At 44.0% G+C, this 22,974-nt stretch overlaps 3 protein-coding genes across 3 annotated transcripts in view; 1 reads left to right on the forward strand and 2 right to left on the reverse strand.

The window, feature by feature from the left end:
- The window catches only part of LOC114235400 (zinc finger protein 665-like), a 427,904-nt gene that overhangs the window by 227,606 nt on the left and 177,324 nt on the right, over nt 1–22,974 (reverse strand). The window lies entirely within an intron of this gene.
- On the forward strand, nt 742–18,372 carry LOC114237664 (zinc finger protein 347-like). Its single transcript, XM_057533553.1, has 3 exons — nt 742–768; nt 7,138–7,264; nt 16,524–18,372. The coding sequence occupies exons 1-3, from the start codon at nt 754–756 to the stop codon at nt 17,993–17,995; spliced, it is 1,614 nt and encodes a 537-aa protein (XP_057389536.1). The 5' UTR covers nt 742–753; the 3' UTR covers nt 17,996–18,372.
- LOC130705673 (ferritin light chain-like) lies at nt 2,417–3,302 on the reverse strand. The gene is given in 2 exon segments (XM_057533657.1): nt 2,417–2,729; nt 2,731–3,302. Coding segments are annotated over 2 exon segments (528 nt in total). The 5' UTR covers nt 3,082–3,302; the 3' UTR covers nt 2,417–2,552.

A 22,974-nucleotide genomic window follows, 5' to 3' on the forward strand; every position in this document is an offset into this window, starting at 1 on the left:
GTGGGTCCTTGGGTGTCTTCACATGTAATTTTTGTGATAATTATTACACAGTGTATATATCTGCCAAATAATCACATTGTGTATCTTATATGCACAGCATGTTTATTCATCAGTTATACGTTAATAGAGCTTGGGAAAAAAAGAACGTGGGAGGTGTGCTGGGCTCCACCCAGACTTCACATGGATTTGAGTAAGGCATCTTCATATATCCCCTTCATACAACAAGAGGTTTGCTTTCCAGTAGTATGGATGGCGCCCGACATCAGTAATCCTTTACGTTCCCCAGGATGTTCCAATCTGGATCCCTCACTGAGCATCGTGACTCTGGGTCCCCCCGTTCCTGAGGGCTGAGATCGGGGCTGAGGCTGAGGGGGCTCTGCTCTGCGTGGGGATGGATCAGGGCTGGTCTGTGACCTGCAGGGGATCGTCGGGTCCAGCTGAGGTGCCCACTGCTGCTGTGTACGTGGGGGCCTCACCAGGAGGGGAGCCTGATCTGAAGGAAAGGGTGGGAAACTCCTGTGTTGGTCTCTGTGTGGGAGTTTACTGTCCTGAGCCCCTCCTGGGACAGTGGGCGGCAGGGGACTGTCTGTTCCGCATGCTGAGGTCTTCCCTGTGTGTGTGGTGGTGACTCGGGAAGGGGGTGTGTTGATTCTAAGCATTAAACAGCCTGTTTCCAACTCTCAGGATAGACCTCTAAAGAGTCCTGTTGTCTTAACAAAGCCCTTAAGAGAGGGAAAAGAACAGGAGTCAGGAATGGCTCTTTCTGAGGTAAAGTCATATTCTCAGTTGATTCTTCAGTCTGTCCTCTCTGAAGTGCCCTCAGCTGGACTTGCTGATCTTGTCTCACTCTGAGGTACCCTTCCCGACACCTGTACATCCACCTTTATCTAGTGCCTTCCCTCAGTCCCTGTCCTGTCCACCTAGATTTCATCTCCCCTGAGGTTCCAGTGGACATTGTCTTAGGCAGGGCTTCACACCTGTGGATTGTGGATGGGGTCTCAGTGCTGTTGGGCAGCAGGTATTGTTAAAGGGCTTCGTCTGAATGCACCGTCCGCTCTCTGTAAATTCTGTGACCTATCCTGTTCGTGGAAGTCATCTGCATATGCACAATACTTGGTAAATTCTGGAAAACTGAACAATAACAAGAAATTTGTTCTGATTTTTTTTTATAATACACTAGAAGCTAAATGAGTGAGTCACTGAGTTCAAAATCTGAATGATTGGAAAATGGAATGGAAAGTTCAGAAAGAGACATCAGTGATAGAGAGGGTGTTTTATTCCATCATCGATTTTGAACTATGAAATCAACAAAATTCTCTGGATTCTTCAAGTCATTTTCTTCCCCTCCATTTCTCAGGGGTTGTCTTTACACTCTGTTGATTGCCTTTTTCATGACAGAGAAGTTTTTCTGCTTTATGCAAGTAAGGTCCCTACTTTATTCTTTTGCTGGTAGATATCCAGTTTCCCAGCAGCATTTGTTACTGAGACTGTCCTTTTTCCATTGTGTAGTATTACCACCCTTGTGAGTACATTTTACATACATGCCAAGGATTATTTGTGAGCATTCTGTTCTGTTCCTTTGCTTTATGTGTCTGTGTTCATGCCAGTACCACACCATCTTGATTAATTTGTATATAATATGTTTTGATATTCAAAAAGGGCCTTCTCCATCTCCCTCCTGTTTCAAGAGTATTTGGGCCGTTTTGGGTCCTTTGAGATTCTCTTAGCATGTTTTTTTTTAAAAGGATTTTCTTATTTATTTATTTATTTATTTATTTATTTATTTATTTTTGGCTGTGTTGGGTCTTCGGTTCGTGCGAGGGCTTTCTCCAGTTGCGGCAAGCGGGGGCCACTCTTCATCGCGGTGCGGGGACCGCTCTTCATCGCGGTGCACGGGCCTTTCTCTATCGAGGCCCCTCCCGTCGCGGGGCACAGGCTCCAGACGCGCAGGCTCAGCAATTGTGGCTCACGGGCCCAGCTGCTCCGTGGCATGTGGGATCTTCCCAGACCAGGGCTCGAACCCGTGTCCCCTGCATTAGCAGGCAGATTCTCAACCACTGCGCCACCAGGGAAGCCCTAGCATGTTTTTTTTACCATGTTTTTTTGTATTACTGCAAAGCATGTTTTTTTACCATGTTTTTTTCTGTCACTGCAAATATTGCCATTGGAATTTTGACAGGGATTCTGTTGTATCTATAGAACACTTTGAGACTGTGGTCATTTTAAGAATATTAAGTCTTCCAGTGCATGCGTACAGGATATCTTTCTATTTGTGTGTATCTCCTTGGATTACTTGTAACAAGTTTTGTAGTTTTCAGTGTACAAGTGTTTCACCTCCTTGGCTAATTTATTCCTAAGTATTCTGTACTTTTTTTTTTTTTTTTTTTTTTTTTTTTACCGCTGCAAAAAGCTTTATTGTTTCCATTTGGTCCAAGGCTTGGGAGAGGGCTCCAGGGTGGTTAAAAAGCTGCCTAGTGGCTGCAGAGAGGGGCTTCAGGCAGAAGCCCTGACACCAGAGGGGCTCCTCAAAGGCCACTGGGCTCCGGAGGCTCCTAGTCGTGCTTGAGGGTGAGCCTTTCGAAGAGATACTCGCCCAGCCCAGCCTGGGGACCAGCCAGCCTGCGGAGGTTGGTCAGGTGGTCACCCATCTTCTTGATGAGTTTCACCTCCTCATCTAGGAAGTGGCTCTCCAGGAAGTCGCAGAGGTGGGGGTCTGCGCGGGCACAACCCCAGGGCATGCAGATCCAGAAGGGCCTGGTTGAGGTTCTTCTCCATGTTAATGGCGGCTTCCATAGCGTCCTGAGTTTTACCCCACTCATCTTGAGATGGCTTCTGCACGTCCTGGAAGAGGGCGCGGCCGCCGCGTTGGTTTTGCATTTTCAAGAGGCGCTCGGCGCTCTCGTGCTTCTCTTCGGCCAATTCGCGGAAAAAGTGGCCCACGCCCTCCAGAGCCACATCGTCGCGGTCGAAATAGAAGCCCAGAGAGAGGTAGGTGTAGGAGGCCCGCAGATGCATGTTGACCAGGCGGTTGACGGCGGCCTCCACCTCGGTGGAATAATTCTGACGAATCTGGGAGCTCATGGTTGATCAGTAATAAGGAGTTCGGCTCAAAAAAAGGTGTCGGCTGGTCCCGGTGACCGAGGACAGCTGAGTGCCTGACTCCGAAGGTTGGAGGGTGGATAGATGAGTGGCTGGCTCAGAAGGCTGGAGGGTGGTCGGAGGCTGGAGGAAAGGGCGACCCTGGGTCTGTTCCGTCCAAACACTGTTGAAGCAAGAGACAGATCCGGGGAACCGCCGAGCACAATGGCAGTATTCTGTACTTTTTAATGCTGTAGTTAATGGGATTGTTTTCTCAATTTTTTTTGACATTTTTCATTCCATATAGAAATTTGTCTGATTTTTGCATGGTAATTTTTTTATCCAACTTTTCTAAAAAAATTTTTTGACATAGTTGGGTTTTCTTTTTCTTTTTAAAAATTTATTTATTTATTTATTTATTTTGGGCTGTGTTGGGTCTTCGTTGCTGTGCATGGGCTTTCTCTAGTTGCAGCAAGCAGGGGCTACTCTTCCTTGAGGTGCTTGGGCTTCTCACTGCGATGGCTTCTCTTGTTGTGGAGCACGGGCTCTAGAGCGCGCAGGCTTCAGTAGCTGTGGCACACAGGCTCAGTAGTTGTGGCTCGCAGGGTCTAGAGCACAGGCTCAGTAGTTGTGGCGCATGGGCTTAGTTGCTCCAGGGCATGTGGGATCTTCCCGGACCAGGGCTCGAACCTGTGTCCCCTGCGTTGGCAGGCGGATTCTTAACCACTGCACCATCAGGGAAGTCCCGACATAGTTGTTTTCTTGTAGTGTCTTTGTGGTTTGTCCGTATAAAACTTGTCACCCACAAAAAAAGATAATTCTTTTTTAGTTTGAGTATCTTTGATTTCTTTTTCCATTTAATGGCTTTGGTAGGATTTTCAGTACTTTGTTGAATAGTAGTAAGTGTGCATAGCAGAGTGTGTGCATGCTTGCCTTCCTCCTGATGTGAGAGGAAAACCTTTTAGTCTTTGACTGTAGAGTATAATGTTAGCTGTGTTCTTTTCATATTTGGTGTTTATTATGTCAAGATAGTTTACTGTTTCTGGTTTGTTGAGGGTTTATATCTTGAAAGGTTGCTGCATTTTGTTAAGTGGGTTATTTCTGCATCAATTGAGATGATCATATGTGGTTTTTTCCTTTATTCTGTCAACGTGTTATATCACATTAATTGACTTTTCCATGTTGAGTCAGCCTTGCATTATAGGAATAAAATGTACTTGGTGTTGATTTGAATACATTTTCACGTGCTGTTGAATTTGATTTTGTAGTATTTTGTTAAGGATTTTGCATCAGTATGTGTGGGGGATATTGGATTTGTAGTTTTCTTTTCTTGCATCTTTTTCTGGCTTTGGTATCAGAGTTAAGCAGACTCCATAGAAGGAATTTGCTAGTGTTGCCTCTGACTATTCAAGAAGATTTTAGCAGGAGTAGAGGCGATTCTTCTGCACGTGTTTGGTACAATTCAGTAGGGAGGCTATCTTGTCCTGGGTTTTTCCTTGTTTGAGGTTTTTGATTACTGCTTGAATCTCCCAGTTATAATTCTATTCAGATTTTTTATTTTGTAATGATTAGGCCTGGTTAGGTTTGACGTTTGTAAGAACTTACCTGTATCTTCTAGATTATGTAATTTGTAGGCATTACTGTTCATAGTTCTCCCTTATCTTCCTTTAAAAAACATTTCTGTGACATCAGTTGCAATCTGTTTCCTGCCTAGTGTTAAAACACCAACTCTTGGTTGTTTGATTTTTATTTTGTTTTCCTACATTCTGTTTCATTTATCTCTCATCTAACCTTTCGTCTCTGTTTCTTTCTAGTAACTTTTTGTTTAGTTTTTTCTTTTTCTCCTTCCTTGTAGTGAATATATTCCTGATTTGTGTTCTCTTCTCTTTTTTGTTGTAGATGTTTAGCAGTGTAGACTTTCCTTTTTGTACTGCTTGACGGTATAATTTTTAGTATGTTGTGTTGTTACTTTCATTTAGATATTTTAAAAGTTTCCTTGTCTTCTTTCAAGTATTGGTTTAAAAATGAATTGTTTCATTTCTACATTTTTGAAATTTTTCTGTTTTCCTTCTGCTGGCTTTTTGAAGTTTGGTTTCATTATGTTTGGAGAAATACATTTTATGATCTGAGTCTTCTTGAATTTGCTAAGATTTGCTTTGTGGCCTAACATGTAGTCTGTGATGGAGAATGTTTCATGTGTGCTTGAGAAGCATGTGTTTTCTGCTTTTGTTGGATGGGGTGATCTCTGTGGTCTTGTGAGTCTATAGTGTTGTTCAGGTGCTGTTTCCTTTTGGTCTTCTCTTTGCTTCCACTGGTACTTAACACTGGGGTATTGAGGGGAACTCTGTTAGGTGTTTAAATATTTATAATTGTTATATCTTTGAGAGTTACCCTTTTTTATGATAATATAATGTCCTTTCTGTCTTATGTCAATTTTTCTCTTTAATTCATTTTGTCTGATATTATGCAGTCATCCCTGCTATCTTTGGGACGTAATATCTTTTTCCATCCTTTCACTTTTAGCTTTTCTGTGTCCTTGGATTTGTGAATGTTAACAGTTTTAACTCTCTGACATGCTGTCTCTGTGTCTTGCTCTTGTTCTCTGTTTTCCTCCTGTTACTTCCTCTAGTGGTCCCTGCTCAGCCACACCGTACAGTGGTGAAAGTCAGGAGCCCTGGCCAGCCCCCTTCCCTCCACTGTAATGTCAGTGGGAATGCACTGAGTATTTCCTTCTGTTTTTTTTTTTTCTTAAATTTTATTGAAGTATAGTTGATTTACAGTGTTGTGTTAATTTCTGCTGTGCAGCAAAGTGACTCAATTATACATGTATATATTCTTTTCCATTCTGGTTTATCACAGGATATTGAATATAGTTCCCTGTCCTCTACGGTAGGACCTTGTAGTTTCTCCATCCTGTATATACTAGTTTGCATCTGCTGATCCCAAACTTGCAATCCTCCCCCACCACAATCCTGCAACCACAAGTCTGTTCTCTGTGAGTATTTCTGTTCCGTAAATATGTTCATTTGTGTCGTATTTTAGATTCCACATATAAGTGATAACATGGTATTTGTCGTTTTACTTACTTCACTTAGTATGATAATCTCTAAGTCCATCCATGTGGCTGCAAATGACATTCTTTCATTCTTTTTTATGGCTGAGTAATATTCCATTGTATATATACACCACATTTTCTTTATCCACTCATTTGTCAGTGGACATTTAGGTTGTTTCCATGTCTTGAATTTTGTAAATGACGATCATGTGAACATAGGGGATCGTGTATCTTTTTGAATTATAGTTTTGTCTGGATATATGCCCAGGAGTGGAATTGCTGGAACATATGGCAACTCCATTTTTAATTTATTGAGGAACATCCACACTGGTTTCCATAATGGCTGCATCAATTTATATTCCCATCAACGGTGTAAGAGCGTTAACTTCTCTCCGAGTGTTTCCTTCTGATCATCATGTTTGGTGAAATGTTCTTGCTTAATTGCAATATTTTTTTCCTTTTTTTTTTTAATGGTTTTTCATTTTCCAGTAAGTTTTAAACTTTATTATTGTGATAATTTTTTCTTAATCTGTTAATGTATAATAGTAATAACTTTTCTAATTTTAAATCAGTATTTTTTTATATATATAAATTTATTTATTTATTTTTGGCTACACTGGGTCTTCGTTGCTGCACACGGGCTTTCACTAGTCGCAGTGAGCGAGGACTACTCTTCGTTGCTGTGTGTGAGCTTCTCATTGTGGTGGCTTCTCTTGTTGTGGAGCACGGGCTCTAGGCGTGTGGGCTTCAGTAGTTGTGGCATGCGGGCTCAGTAGTTGTGGCTCGTGGGCTCTAGAGCACAGGCTCAGTAGTTGTGGTGCACTGGCTTAGTTGCTCCACGGCCTGTGGGATCTTCCTGGACCAGGGCGCAAACCCGTGTCCCTTGCATTGACAGGCGGATTCTTAACCACTGCACCACCAGGGAAACCCCTGAATCAGTGTTTTATTAGTGGAATACACAAATAAACTCTTTCACACTTGGTGAAATGTGTTTTTTCTTTCAGGGTCAGTTGACATTGAATGATGTGGTCATCACATTCTCTCAGGAGGAGTGGAAATGCCTGGACCCTGCTCAGAGGGCCTTGTACAGGGACGTGATGTTGGAGACCTACAGGAACCTGATCTTTGTGGGTGAGGATAACTTCCTTCCAAATGTTGGGAGCGTATCTTTGCATTTACCCTTATTTGCCTTTTGGAATCCCATGCCTCGCTTAACTGAACTCAGTGCCTTGATGTCTCAGGTCTCAGGAGTTTAAATGTGCCATTTCTTTAGATGGTCTGCCCACTTCATGATACACCAGGAGTTTTTTCCAGTGCTTAAGTATTTAAAACACCCAACTGGAAAGTTTTAAAATAAAGGGGTCTCTTGCTCTCTCATCTCTCCTTTTGGACTTGATTCTCTTGAATGCTCAGTTTTCAGTCCATATAGATCAGAGCTGATGCCTCCAGACTCCAGTCCCTGGGCCTTTCTGGATTACACCCCCATCTGATGTTTTTTAGAAGATCTAATTATAAGATGGGAAAACACTGCTTGCTGTTTCATTCCATCTGGCACCTCAGAACCTGCATGGAGCTTTCTCAAGCCCTGTCTGCTTGTTTAGATCCGTCGGCCATTTCTTCTGTTCTGACTTTGCCACACCCATCAGGGATGTGTGTAATAGGGAGGTGCATTAGATCTTCTGTTATTGTAACTTAGGGAAACTCTAAAGACGGTGGACAGAGAGATCCTCGTTTTAATCCCCAGTCCTACATGGGGAGAACATATGAATCTTTCTGGCTCTATCTTGGAATCTATGGGTTGAGCTCATGATTCCGTGTCAAGGACCCATAATATCTGAACCCCGTATCTTATATTTTTTTCCTTTCTTACTGCTGTACTTAGGAAATATAGATTCTTTCTGATTTAATATTCTCCTGAGTTTGCATGATTTTGCCTTTGAAAGTTGCTTTTGAAAGACATGCTTCTAGGGACTGAAATTTTATCTCGTTTCTTTCCTTGATAATGTACCTGTAGTTAATGGACAACTTCTGGTGGATACTGTGGAATGAGTTTGCTGTGTAACAGAAAATTTTTGATGGAGAATACTTTCCCTCCTATGTTGTAAGATCCTGATAAGTCTTTGCAGTTCTTTTTCTGGTTTTGAGGAATATCACCAAAACATGTCTCAAAGGCACTGTGACAATGTTGCTCACATGTAATAATTACCATCGTTTGAGCCTCAAGAAATGGTATAGGAATTTCTCCTAGGGATAACATTGTCCAAGTTCACATTCTCGTGTTAGGCTATTGACTCAACTGTCATGCCATATTTTTTGTTGCCTGTGCATGCCCTTGTTCATTATACCGTCACAGCTAATTTTGAAGCGTCTTAATGAGACAGTTTGTGGAGTGATACTTTATCAATGGTGAGCAATCATTTTTTTGTTTACAGCACTGCTGCTTTCATTTTGTGCATTTCTATGGGTAACAAGTGGTCTTGATTTTATTAATTTTATCATCAGGTCTATGTATTTGATGTTACTATTAGTGTTTTTGTTTTCTATTTTCCATGTGAGTGTTTGATTGGGGAAGAGCCCCCTCATGGTGGAATTTTTGTTGTATAGAAATACATTGATTTTTGCATGTTGATTAAATGTCTGGTAATTTAGTATTTCTAGCAGGGTTTTTTGTTTTTTTTGTTTTTTTTCCAGAATCTTCAGGATTTCTACAAATTAGATCATATTGGTTTTAAACAGATAATTTTGTTTCCTTTTTATATTTGGATACCTTTTATCTCTTTTTTTTTTGCCTACTTGTTCTTGTTCCTACTAGGATTTCCAGGAATAAGTTTTTAGAAGTAAGAGCAAGTATCCTTGTCCTGTTTCTGATCTTAGAGGGAATGCTTTCAGTCTTTCACCATTGAGCATAATGTTTGCTGTGTGCTGTCAATATGTGTCCTTTATTGTGTTGAGGTAGCTTTTTAAAACTTTTTTGGTTTATTGAGTATCTTTATCATGAAAGGCTGTTGACTTTTTTCAAATGCTTTGCCAGCATCAATTGAGACCATCATGTAGGGTTTTTTTTTATATATTCTCTTTTTTGTATACATTTATTTATTTTATTTCTTTATTTTTGGCTGTGTGGTCTTCATTGGTGTGTGCGGGCTTTCTCTAGTTGCGGCGAGCAGGGGCTACTTTTCATTGTGGTGCGTGGGCTTCTCATTGCGGTGGCTTCTCTTATTGTGGAGCACGGGCTCTAGGCATGTGGGCTTCAGTAGTTGTGGCACTCGGGCTCAGTAGTTGTGGCTCGCAAGCTCTAGAGCACAGGTTCGGTAGTTGTGGCGCACGGGCTTAGTTGCTCTGCGGCACGTGGGATCTTCCCGGACCAGGGCTCGAACCCGTGTCCCCTGCATTGGCAGGCGGAGTCTTTAACCACTCTGCCACCAGAGAAGTCCTTCTTTCATTCTCTTTTTTTTTTTTTTTTCCAGATTTAATTGATATTTATAGGACATTCCATCCAAAAACAGCAGATTACACTTTCTTCTCAAGTGCACACGGAACATTCTCCAGGATAGATCACACCTTGGGTCACTAATCAAGCCTCAGTAAATTTAAGAAAATTGAAATCATATCAAGCATCTTTTCTGACCACAGCACTATGAGATTAGAAATCAATTACAGGAGAATGCACCACGCGAGCAGTGGCCACGGACGCGCGGTGGCGTGGTGCACAGGCGCCCCGGCCTGCAGGCATCTCCAGCAGGCACCTCCAGTACACACAGAAGAGTCCTTGGACTTTGAGGAGGAGGCCACGGCAAGCAGAGGCTGTGGGAACCCGGAACGATTCTGCCTTCATACTTGGCATTGACTCAGAATTCCTTGAGTCCTGGTCAGACGCTGTGAGCTGATTACTGCCCCTAGTATTAGGTCAGTCCATAGGTAGTGGGAGCAATGGCTGTGCATCTGTTGGAGGATTGGTGCAAGGGGATGGACCTGGACCCCAGGAAGGCCGTGCTGATCGTGGGCATCCCTGTGGAGTGTAGTGAAGAGGAAATGACAGAGACCCTGAAGGCGGACTTACAGCCCCTGTGTGCCTACAGTGTGCTGGGCAGAATGTTCAGAAGGGAAGACAACTCTAAGGCAGTTTTCATCGAATTGGCTGACGAGGTCAATTATGCTACGATGCCCAATCAGATCCCAGGAAGGGGAGGTACCTGGGAAGTGGTGGTGAAGCCCCGTAGCCCAGATGATGAATGTATCAACAGACTGAACTACTTCCTGAAAGATGAGGGCCGGAGAATGGTAGATGTGGTCAATACCCTGGGGCATAGCACTTACCCTGAGGACGTAGAGCCAAAAGGCTTGGCTCAAGTCGAGCCACCAGTCCCGCAGCCTCTGAAAGAAAGCATGTGGTACCCAAAACTGAAGGTGTTTTCGGGAAGCACATTCCCAGACCCAGGCGAAGAGAACTTTGAAGCCTGGCTAGAGCAGGTGACTGAGATGATGCAGATGTGGCAGGTGCCTGAGGTAGAGAAGCAGCGGCGTTTACTAGAAAGCTTAGAGGGCCCTGCCCTGTCCCTCATACAGGTGCTGCGGGCCAACAATGACTCCATGACTGTGGAGCAGTGCCTGGACACCCTGAAGCAGATCTTCGGGAGTAAAGAGGACTATAGAACCTCACATTTAAACTTCCTCCAGACATGCCAGAAGTCCGGAGAGAAAGTCTCTGATTTTTTGTTACGGTTACAGCCCCTGCTGCAGAATGCCCTGCAGCACAGCCCCTGGTCAGTGAGAAGCGCAGACATGATTCGCCTGAAACACGTCCTGGCTCAGGCCTCCAGGAGCAGCGCCCTCCAGGGCAAGCTCAAGCTCCTGGAGCAGCGAGGGTGTGCGCCCACTTTCCTGGAGTTACTGAAGCTCATTCGAGACGAGGAGGAGTGGGAGGCCACCATGGCAGTGGCCAGGGAGAAGCAGAGGCAAGTGGGAAGGGGCCGCAGGGCCTCTGGCCCCCAGGTACTGGCAGAGACCAGCGTGCCAGCCCCTCCGGTCATGGTGCAGGCACGGCTGTTTCGTGGGAGCAGCGCTGAGACCGTCCAGACAGGGGCTACCCTGTCACTGGAGCGCAGGCAGGTGCCGTGCCTCTGCGGGACTGGGGAGGAAGGCCAGAGCCAGGCAGCGTGTCCCCCAGCAAAGCAGAAGCCTCAGCTTGCAGCAGAGGAGCTGGGAAACGAGATGGGGGCTGGGGCCATGAGCCACCCCAAGCCCGAGGAAGCATAGGCTCAGGATATCCAGGCACCCCCTCCCCTAGCAGGCAACCCAGCTATTTTAACGAGGGAAGGGGCAGTCCGCAGGAACAGTGGGGGCCCTGACTGGGGCAGAGGGCAGGGCCGCCAGGCCCGGGCCCAGCCCCTCGGCACCCACCAGCTGGAAGGGACTCCACCAAGCAAGCCAACGTCAGCTCAGGGAGGCACCGGCGACACAAGCGGGGAGCCACCATACCCAGCACGAGGGGTCCCCGAGCCTCGGACAGAGACCCCAACGCAGCAGAGGCTGAGAAAGGTATAGTCGGGGGCTCTGGCATCAGCCCTGTCTTCCGGCCACCCTCAGACGCCCACCCTGTGGGCTCTGAGCTAGTGATGCTGATGGGCCCCCAGGCCACGCGGGGCCTAGAGGCGCCTCCCCCGGGGCCGCCCCTGCCACAAGGAGCCAGCGCTGGCGCTGGCGAGGAAGAGCTGCGGGGCAGAGAGGAGGTGCCCCGGAGGGGACACCGCAGGGTCCAGCCCGTCTTCAGGATCATCTACACCGCTCGAGGGGAGCCCCGCCCCAGGAAGGCAGCCCCCTGGAGCCTCTGCGCAAGTGAGGGCCGGGGGCAGTCTCCTCCCCCTGCAGCCTGCAAGGGCAATAGGGACAAGGACAGCAAACGCTGTGAGGAGACGATCCCAGGCGAGAGCGTCGGCTCAGCTTGGCAGGCAGGGCGCTGAGTACCTGGTGGCCCAGTACCCCACAACTGGCTTTGGTGTGAGTGGGGGGTGCAGGGAAGCGTTTGTTCCAAAGGAGGAGGAGGAGGAGGAGAGGGAGGAGACAGAGGAGGGAGACATGGAGAAGAGGATGAGGGGCAGGAGGAGGAGGGGAGGGGGGTCCAGGCAGGGTCCAAGGGAATTTGTTGGTGGGAGGGAGGAGTGTTTTGTTCTACCTAGGTTTGTGCATGGCCACTGGAGACCTGGGACTGGCCTGGAGAACCACAACTCACCAGCTGCCAATGCCAAGGCCAGCCGCAAAGCCTGCCACCTGGGAGCAGCCCTGAGTGGCCAGCCCCGGCCTAGGTGAGGGGCACCTGCAGATGGCTGCCACCCACACTGGCCTGGGAGACGTTGGGGGCCACTCAAGGTGCCTGGGCCTCCCTCCCGAGAGGGGACCCCTATTCAGTGTCCCCCCTCTGGGGCAGGCTGCTCCCTGCACTGGCAAGCCCAAATGTGTCCGTGTAGGCCCCAGAGGGACCCAGGTGTCAAGGAACCCCCCAGCCCCCGCTCCCCTCCCCCAACACACACACCCTAGCCATCGTCCCCCCGCGGAGCCCTGTGGTGCACCACGTGCCAGCCAAGGCTCTGGTCTCTGTGGGCCAGTGTCATGAGCTCAACGTGTGCTTTCTGGGTGTAGATTCAGGCCCAGCGCTGCTTCTTGTTGTGGAAATGTGCGTGTGCTCTACTCTGAGCAGTTCCCCCTGACCCCGGCCCGGCGCGGAGACCCTGAGCCCAGTCCCAGGAGCCGGCGGGGAGGACGGGATGGACGAGGTCACAGCCAGCGCCCACCCCAGGACCTGGGAGCCCACCTGGGACCTTGGGAAGGAAGACCTGGACTGGGGCTGCAGGAGGTCTGCAGGAGGACCCCGGGGCCTGTGCTCTGCTGGGCCACCCTATTGTTCCTCAGGACTCCACGTCCTTGGCTCAGTGGCACGTGCCCTGCTGTGGGACCGTCCTGTGCCCGCCATAGGGCAGGGCCAGGCCCCGGGCATGTGGGCCAGAGGGGGAGGGGCTGCCCCGGGGGGAGCGGGCATTGCCGGCGCCCATCGTCCTGGCGAGAGGCCACCTGCGGGGCCCTGAGGAAGGGAGACTTGGGGTGGGGGGATGGAGGGCCGCCCGGTGGGGTGCAGCAAAGGCACCTTGTTGGGGACCCTGGGATGAGGGGCCGGGACCTGTTGGATCCGGTGGCCGTTAGAAGTTCCTCTGTGTGTTGTTACGCCCGGTGTTCAATGGTTTCAGTCAATGTTTTCCTTTAATAAATTTCTCTCAGCGAGAACCTTAGAAAGGACGCCACAATGATGAGCACCAGGCCGACAAGGAACGCAATACTCACGGGAAGGTTACTGTCGACTGGCTTCCCGTTAACGACCAGGTCACATGCAATTCCATTCACTCCATCATGGGTGTGCTTTACCAAGAGAGAATAGTTTCCAAATTCCCCAAATTTGTATTCCAGCCTACAAACTTGCTTCTCCTCCGTGGTGTCATTAAGCTGCAGGATGGATCCGTGCTGGGTGCTCACAGCCACGGCCTCAATGCTGGGCTCCCCAGGTTTCCTGCTCTGGGAGACGTCGACCAGGACCTGGAGCAGGCAATGATAACAGCGATTGAAATTCCAGTAGACGGTCAAGTTTGTCCCAGGCAGTTCATTATGGATGAGCAGCAAAGCCTGGTCCATCTAAAGCTCTAAGTGCCTTTTTTTCCCTAAGTCTGGCGTTGGGGAGTCTCCGGGGGCCACCAGTGCAGTGCTCAACACGGACGCAGCCAGCAGCAGCGCGGCCAGTGCCCGGCCAGCGCCTGGCCCGTGCCCCCTGTCCCGCTCATGCCACCCGCCGCGCTCCCGGGACCTGCGTTGCTCCTTTTCATTCTCTTAATGTATTTTACACTGAATGTTTTCATATGTTGAAGCATCCTGACATTTCAAGAATGTATTCTCTTTTTTTATCGTATATAATCCTTTTAATTTGGTGTTAAGTTTAGCTTACTATTGTTGTATTGATGCTTTTTGCATCATTATTCATTATAGAGATTTTAGTCTTTTTTTTTAATGTCTGTCTGGCGCTATTAGAGTAATTCTAGTGTCATAGAGTTTGCAACTGGTCCTTTCTCTTTGTTTCTTTGGGGACAGAGTTTAAGGAAGATTATTCTTAATTGTTTGGAAATGTTGTCTAGGATTCTGCAGTGAATGTATCTGGCCTTTCTTGTTGAATGGTTTTTGATTAGTGATTCCATCTTTTTTCCGTTACTGGTTCATACAGATTTTAATTTCTTCTTTGGTTTGCATTGATAGGTTGTTTTTCTAAGAATTTATTCACTTCTTCTAGTTTATGCAATACTTAGGAATAGAATTGTCTTAATATTTTGTTCTAATTTTCTTGATTGTTGTCGAATCAGTTGTAATGTCCTCTCTTTCATTTCTGATTTCAGTAATTTGAGTCTTTACTCTTTTTGGTAGTTATTCTAGATGTAGGTAAGAACCAAGTTGTGAGCTTGTGATTTTATGTAGTTTTTATTCTCTATTTCATTGATTTGTAATCTAATGCTTTTTAAATCTGCTAGTTTTGGCATATTTTCTACTTCTAAGTCATTTATTTTTTAAGTTTCTTGAAATTTATTTACTTGGTAAACCACGACCTTTTTTGTCTACTTATTTGTATTTTCTCTTTCCTGATTTATTAAAATTTAATTAATATATATCATTTTATCAGTTTAAGGTGTACAGGGTAATGATTTGATCCAGTTATATTGCAAAATGATTACCTTGGTAGGTCACTTAATACATTCATCTGTGACATAATTACAGTTTTTTATGTGTGGTGAGAACATTTAAGGTCTACCATCTTAGCAACTTTCAGGCATATAGTATAGTATTGATAATTATAATTACCATACTGTACATTAAATATGTAGAAATCTTTCAACTTAAAACGGTAAATTTACTCCTTTGACGAATATCTTCCCATTCTACTAACCCCTAACCTTTGGTAATCACTATGCTACTCTAGGTGGCTCTTAGTTTGGCTTTTTTTTTTTTTTTTTTTTGGTATGTTTTACACATAAGTGAGATTATTGAGTATTATTCTTTCTCTGTGGATTATTTTACTGAGTCTATACCCTTGTTGTCCATCTGTATTGTTAAGAATAGTAGGAATTTTTTCTTCTTTATGGGTAAATGATATTATATTCTGTATATCTCACAGGGTTGTTCCCCATTCATCTGTTGGACACTTAGGTTGTTTTGATGCCTGGGCTATTGTGATTACTGCTCTGATGAATGTGGGAGTGCAGGTATCTTCTAAGACAGTGATTTCATTTTTTTCGATATATTGCCAACACTGTAATTGCTGCATTATATGATAGTTTCGTTCTTTTTAAAATATGTTGATGAACTTTTAATAGTTTTCGATTTCTTTATATCTGTATGTTTGTGTATAGCATAAACTCATTCATCTGTTTTTGATGGCCTTCTTCTGGCTTTTCCTTCAAGTTTCAGCTGAGAACATTCTTGTACATCTTATGGAATATTATGTGTGCTCTTTGTGAATATATGCATGGAAATGGGACTTATGGAATATTCAGTTTATGCCTTACATAGGAAACAATGTGATAGATGTAAACCTGCTTTGTTTCTATAATGCTTCATTTTCTCCCTTTTTAAATGTCTTTGGTTTCTGTTCCATACCTATACTATTAATTCCCACTGTTAAAAATGGAGCAGTATTATGTTACTTGCTAGGCCAGTTCTTTTCTTTTAACTTCAGTATTTTCAGTTGCCTCATTACTCACACTGTAAAAATGATCCCCGTTCATCCATTGAACAACTTTCTCAGGACACAACCTAAATCATTATGTGCAGTTATGATGACTCAGAAACCATTTCAAGTAGGGATGAGTGAATAATGTCTTTAGTTCCATGGGTCACTTCTTCTTGCATCTCCCCAGAAGTTTTTTCTCTAAACTCCTGGTATTTGTGTGTTTAATGTTAATTGCTATGTTCTTTGTGGTCATGGTGGAAAAACACTTTTTTTGAGAGCTCATAATTTTTTCCAATTTGAATGTTTTGTCATAGTGTGTTTCAAATAAAGCTACCCTAAACTTTTTTTTTTCCTATACATCAGGTTCTTATTACTTATCTGTTTTATACGTATTAGTGTATATATGTCAATCCCAATCCCCTAGGCTACCCTAAACTTAATTTGAATTACGTATTATCACTTTCTTTAGTAAGTAATCCTATTTAGTGTTTCTAAAAATTTGAACATCATGGTTGCACAGTTTCCTAACTGACTGTTTATAAGTATTACTTTTGGTATAATGTCATGTATTTAACATGAAACATTTACTCATGCATTGTAATGAGTAGGTCATGTATGTTTCTTTATGTCTTGTAGCTATCTCTCATATACATGTGATCAAGAAATTACAACTAAAGTCAAACACTGATAGAGGTGGAGTATTCCAAACATTGATGTTGGGAAGACATGAAAACCAGGGAATCAAACATTTTTACCTCCCGGAAATTCAGGAAAATATGTATGACCATGGTTTTCAGTGGAGAGATGATGGAAGAAGTTACAAAAATATCCCTATATCCTGTCACCAAGATGTCACTGATAGAAGTCCACATGGTGGAAGGGATGCAAAAAACAAGCCTATTGGAAATAGACTTGTGTTAAGCCTTCAGGATGAACTGCATATGTTTAAAAGTAAACAGAAAATTGATGAATTTAATAAAGCTGTTAAGAGTATCAGCAGTAGTTCTTCATTTTCACCAGTTGAAGGAATTTCTCCTCCTGTCCAAAACAACATTTCTAATAGATACGGGAGTGATTTTATGCATCCTTCAATACTGACACAAGACCAGAGCCCACACAGGGAAGTACCTTACAAGTGTAATGAGTGTGGCAAAACATTTCATCAGGTCTCAAATCTCAGGAGTCATCAGAGAATCCATATAGGAAAGAAATTGCATAAATGCGATGTATGTGACAAGGTCTTTTGCCGAAATTCATACCTTGTAATTCATCGAAGAGTTCATACTGGAGAGAAACCTTACAAGTGTAATGAGTGTGGAAAGGTCTTTGATAAGAAAGGAAGTCTTGCAGTTCACCAGAGAATTCATACTGGAGAGAAGCCTTACAAATGCAATAAGTGTGGCAGAACCTTTCCTATCGGCTCATACCTCAAAAGACATCAGATAACACACATTCAAGAGAAATTATATAAATGTGATACATGTGGCAAAGTGTATCGTCAGAATCTATCCCTTCAACGTCATCAGGGAATTCATACTGGAGAGAAAACTTACAAATGTAGTTTTTGTGGGAAAACCTTTCTTTGTGGCACAGACCTCAGGAAACATGAGATAATCCATCCAGGAGCAAAAGCATATAAATGTGATGTATGTGACAAAGTCTATGGTCAAAATTCATACCTTAAATATCACCAGAGAATTCATACTGAAGAAAAACCTTACAAATGTAACAGCTGTGGCAAAGTCTTTCGTGAGAAGCCAGCTCTTAGAAGGCATCAACGAATTCATACTGGAGAGAAACCTTACAAATGTAATGAGTGTGGCAAAGCCTTTCGTGAGAAGCAAGCCCTTAGAAGGCATCAACGAATTCATACTGGAGAGAAACCTTACAAATGTAATGAGTGTGGCAGAGCCTTTCATGAGAAGCCAGCCCTTAGAAGGCATCAACGAATTCATACTGGAGAGAAACCTTACAAATGTAATGAGTGTGGCAAAGCCTTTAGTCAAAGTTCAACCCTATCAAGTCATTGGAGATTACATACTAGGGAGCAGTCTTACAGATATAATGAGCATGGCAAATTCTTCAGTGTGCTTTCAAGCCTAAGTTAATACCATCTGGTAATCCATATTGGTGAGAGACTTTAATAATGTTTTGATGTGACAAGGCTTTTAGCAGGTGTCCCCACCTTAGGCTTTATTAGAAAATTCATTATGGTTAGAAACCAGATAAATGTAATTATTGTGTCCTGTCCTTTAAACAAGGAATTTATTCACCGAAGAATTCATTCTGGAGATTACCTCACAAATGTTATGAATGGGAGAGAAAACTTTACTCGGGGCTCACATCTCACTAATCATAAGACAGTCCATACTGAACAGAACATTACAGCTGTTCTCCACCTTGGGACTGTTTTATTTTTTTTTAACGCTCCTTAATACCTGCTCCCCATTCTTGAATATGCAGTATATGAATGTATTTTTTCTTGTTCTTTCATGTGTCTAAATAAATGTCATGGTATGCACCTTGATTTAATTTTATTTATTTATTTATTTATTTATTTATTTATTGGCTCTGTTAGGTCTTCGTTGCTGCGCATGGGCTTTCTCTAGTTGCGGCGAGCGGGGGCTACTCTTTGTTGCCGTGCGCGGGCTTCTCATTGCGGTGGCTTCTCTTATTGCAGAGCACAGGCTCTAGGCGCTTGGGCTTCAGTAGTTGTGGCACTCAGGCTCAGTAGTTGTGGTCGAGGCCTCTAGAACACAGGCTCAGTAGTTGTGGTGCTCGAGCTTAGTTGCTCTGCGGCATGTGGACCAGGGCTCAAAGCCCTGTCCCCTGCATTGGCAGGCAGATTCTTAACCACTGTGCCACCAGGGAAGTCCATCAGTGTATTAATTTTAAAGGATCAGTGTTCATGGATTTTCTTTTTAAAATGAGTATTATACAATGGGAACGTTTTTGTTTGAGAAACGAGAAATTTCATATATTCACCCTTAAAACATTTTTTTGTTTTTGCTAGTTTGCACTTGTGGTCATTTACTGGAGTATAGTGGAACCCCACCCAAAGTTTGGTTTGGTTATTGAGGGTGATATTGACATTGAAGTGTTAGGAGAATGTTACATAATTCAGCTTTCTAGGCACATGTTGGAGACTTCCAAGGTGTTCAAAAAATGGTTTGAGAGGACAGGGAATGGTGATTGGCTTGATGTGTTAAGGAAATTACTTGATGAGGCTTGACGTTTGAACTTCCAGGTTGAGTCAAAGAAGGGGACCCTTCAGGCTTTTTTTATCAGCTTGCTCAGGCTGAATGGGAAGATGTTGTCCCGAAGATTAAAAGGTGTCAATAGTCAAACACTGAAAAATGGAGTCTAACTGTTTGACAAAACAGTGAATATTTGCTCTTAAAACTCCTGATTTCTTGATAAGGAACACCACACTTTTCTTTATGATAATAATTTATTACATTTTTTTGTTTGCAGCACACATTCATCTCATTGTGCAATATGGTTGTTGAAAATGCTTATAAAATATTAAATAAATTGCCTAAGGTATTTTTATCCTAGATTAATAAAAATGGGTGTTTGGAAGTGTTTATCAGATAATATAAGCAATTTACTAGAAGAGCAATTATTATTATTATTTTTTTTTTTTAAGGTAATCATTCTTTTTTTTTTTTTTTTTTTAAATTTATTTATTTATTCATTTATTTAATTTTTGGTTGCATTGGGTCTTTGCTGCTGCACGCGGGCTTTCTCTAGTTGCAGTGAGCGGGGGCTACTCTTTGTTGTGGGGCGCAGGCTTCTCATTGCGGTGGCTTCTCTTGTCGCGGAGCACAGGCTCTAGGCGCGCAGGCTTCAGTAGTTGCGGCACACAGGCTTCAGTAGTTGTGGCTCGCGGGCTCTAGAGCTCAGGCTCAGTAGTTGTGGCGCACGGGCTTAGTTGCTCCGCGGCATGTGGGATCTTCCCGGGCCAGGGCTCGAACCCGTGTCCCCTGCATTGGCAGGCGGATTCTTAACCACTGCGCCACCAGGGAAGCCCTAGAAGAGCAATTATTGATAGGCTCTTAAAATCTCAATTTCAAATTGTGGTATTAAGCAATGTGATGTTACATGGTTAATTTTCTACTGTAATATATACATATATATTTTTTTGGCTGCACCACGCAGCTTAGGGGATCTTGGTTCCTTATTCAGGTATCGAACCCGGTCCCTGCATTGAAAGAGCAGAGTCCTAACCTCTGGACTGCCAGGGAATTCCAGAAAAAAAGTTTTTTTTGAATACAGTTTTTTCTTAGCATTACTTTTTTCTTTCGCCACATTATTTCCCTTGTTTTAAACCAAAGGATCTCTAAATCAGTGGGTTGTTTTAGGATTCCTGTGAAATGAAAATGAACATAACTCAATGAGAGGTAGAAAGTAGAGGCACTGTAAATATGAAGGGAGTTCCTTTAGGACTTTAATTCCATGGAAGCCTTTAGGACTTGAGTTCATTTTGGAATGTCATGAGGGTAAACTGAAATCTTTTAATGTGGGAGTTGGCTGTGGTCAGGTGTTTCAAAATCCAGTATGCGGAGTTTAGGAAGCACACAGTGAAACCAAAAGGATTAATGAGATGGACCCCAAGAGTCCAACTATAGTTTGTAACAAGGAGACAACCTCCATTGCCAAATGCCTGGAAGCCATTCTGCCATTTCCCAGTGATGTATTGACATTCAAAGGCAGAGCTCCTTGCAGAGAAAATATTTGTGCTATTTTTAGCATGACACCTGATACCCATTATGCTCCACTTAGACTTTGTTACTAAACAAAATAATATAGATTCTTTGATAAGTGATCTTTAAAAAAAAAAATTATTTATTTATTTGGTTGTGCTGGGTCTTATTTGCGGCAGGCGGGCTCCTTAGTTGTGGCATGTGAACTCTTAGTTGCGGCATGCATGTGGGATCTAGTTACCTGACCAGGGATCCAGCCTGGGCCCCCTGCATTGGGAGCATGGATTCTTAACCACTGCACCACCAGGGAAGTCCCCTTTAATAAGTGATCTTAATTTTTATTTCTATTGTCTTTCATATTACACTGCAAATACAAGTCACTGTTATTAATGCGTTGTGCATAGTAACTTACTGAATTTTCATCTCTGAAAAAAAGTACTTATTCTCGTTTCAGAAATGAAGGAATTTAGGACAAAGACAGGTTTAAAGACTCATTCAGTTCCATCCCAGCAAGTGGCTGAATCAGGATATGAAGCGGGTTGTGTGTTGTAATCATGAGTAATGATTATTCAATAGTAAAGCTGTTTCCTTTCCATATTAACCTACGTGGAGGAAATTTATTGGTCTTACATTTTGGTTTTGTTCGTAATTGTATTTCCCCACAGTGTTGATGTGAAAGAAAGATTATTTATTGGATAATTCAGGTCAGTTATTGTATACTCATTTAGATTCGATACATCCTCAATTGGTCCTCTGCAGGATTACATGAAGACTTACCAGCAGGTATGTCTGCATTGGAAAAGATTTAACATAATATCCAGTTCATCCACATGTGTGTACTGTCTCCATGCCCAATGCAAATGACAAGTCACATGTGGTTCTCTTTCCCAAGTAACAGAAAACAGAAGACCCTTCATCACGTCAATAAAGAGTAGCTTAGGGACTTCCCTGCTGGTCCAGTGTTTAAGACTTCGCCTTCCAATGCAGGGGGTGTGGGTTTGATCCCTGGTTGGAGAGCTAAGATCCCACATGCCTCGCGGCGAAAAAATCAAAACATAAAACAGAAGCGATATTGTAACAAACTCAGTGAAGACTTAAAAATGGTTCACATCAAAAAAAAGTCTTAAAAAAGAGTAGCTCATGTCTCACCAGCTTTTTTTTTTTTTTTTTTTAGGTTGAGCCTTTATTTACTTACTTATAGGCTGCGTTGCATCTTCATTGATGCATGCAGGCTTTCTCTAGTTGCGGCGAGCAGGGGCTACTCTTCGTTGCGGTGAGCAGGCTTCTCATTGCTGTGGCTTCTCGTTGCAGAGCATGGGCTCTAGGCACACAGGCTTCAGTATTTGCAGCACGTGGGCTCAGTAGTTGTGGCTCGTGGGCTCTAGATCGCAGGCTCAGTAGTTGTGGCGCACGGCCTTAGTTGCTCCATGGAGTGTGGGATCTTCCCGGACCAGGGCTTGAACCCATGTTCCCTGCATTGGCAGGTGGATTCTTAACCACTGTGCCACCAGGGAAGTCCTCACCAGCTTACTTCTGTGATAAGGAGATAAACTTCGCATGACTTAGTCGTCCAGTCTCAGATGCTAGGTCTTGTCCCTGAGTCTCTGGAGCTGAGCAGAGTGTTGAGTTTGGCCTCCTGCTTGAATGTGAAGAGAAAATGGAAAAGCTGTTCTTCAGGGTGTAAGAAGTAGCACTTACTACTTAGGGAGAGTTTTGTATTTGTTATTCTAGTTTGTAATACAGAGAAACGCCCAGTGCAGGAAATATTTCTGAATCCACCGCCCCACAGCAACCACTTGGAGACCCAAGTTTCCAGGCCTCTGAATTGCTTTCTCCTCGCTAGCAGGATATGGGCGCAACCTGCTGGCAAAACAGCTTTTTTGAAACTGTTTTCATCTCGCGGAAACAGCTTCCAGCGTAAGTGGCCCACAAAATTTTAAGCTTTTACCTTAAAACTGTCACAGAGGACTTTCCTGGTGACACAGTGGTTAAGAATCTGCCTGCCAATGCAGGGGACACGGGTTCGAGCCCTGGTCTGGGAAGATCCCACATGCCATTGAGCAATTAAACCCATGAGCCACAACTACTAAGCCTGTGTTCTAGAGCCCGTGAACCACAACTACTGAGCCTGCGTGCTGCAGCTACTGAAGCCCGTGCGCCTAGAGCCCATGCTCTGCAACAAGAGAAGCCACCGCAACAAGAAGCCTGTGCACCGCAAGGAAGAGTATCCCCAGCTCCCCGCAACTAGAGAAAGCCCGCGCGCAGCAACGAAGACCCAACGCAGCCAAAAATAAATAAATTTAAAAAAAAAAACACCAAAAACTGTCACTAACTTAAAATAAACAGGTCAAGGTCCAGGGAAGCACTTCCTTCCCCGGGTT

Source organism: Balaenoptera acutorostrata, chromosome 19 (genome assembly GCF_949987535.1).
Source record: "Balaenoptera acutorostrata chromosome 19, mBalAcu1.1, whole genome shotgun sequence".
Classification (NCBI taxonomy): domain Eukaryota; kingdom Metazoa; phylum Chordata; class Mammalia; order Artiodactyla; family Balaenopteridae; genus Balaenoptera; species Balaenoptera acutorostrata.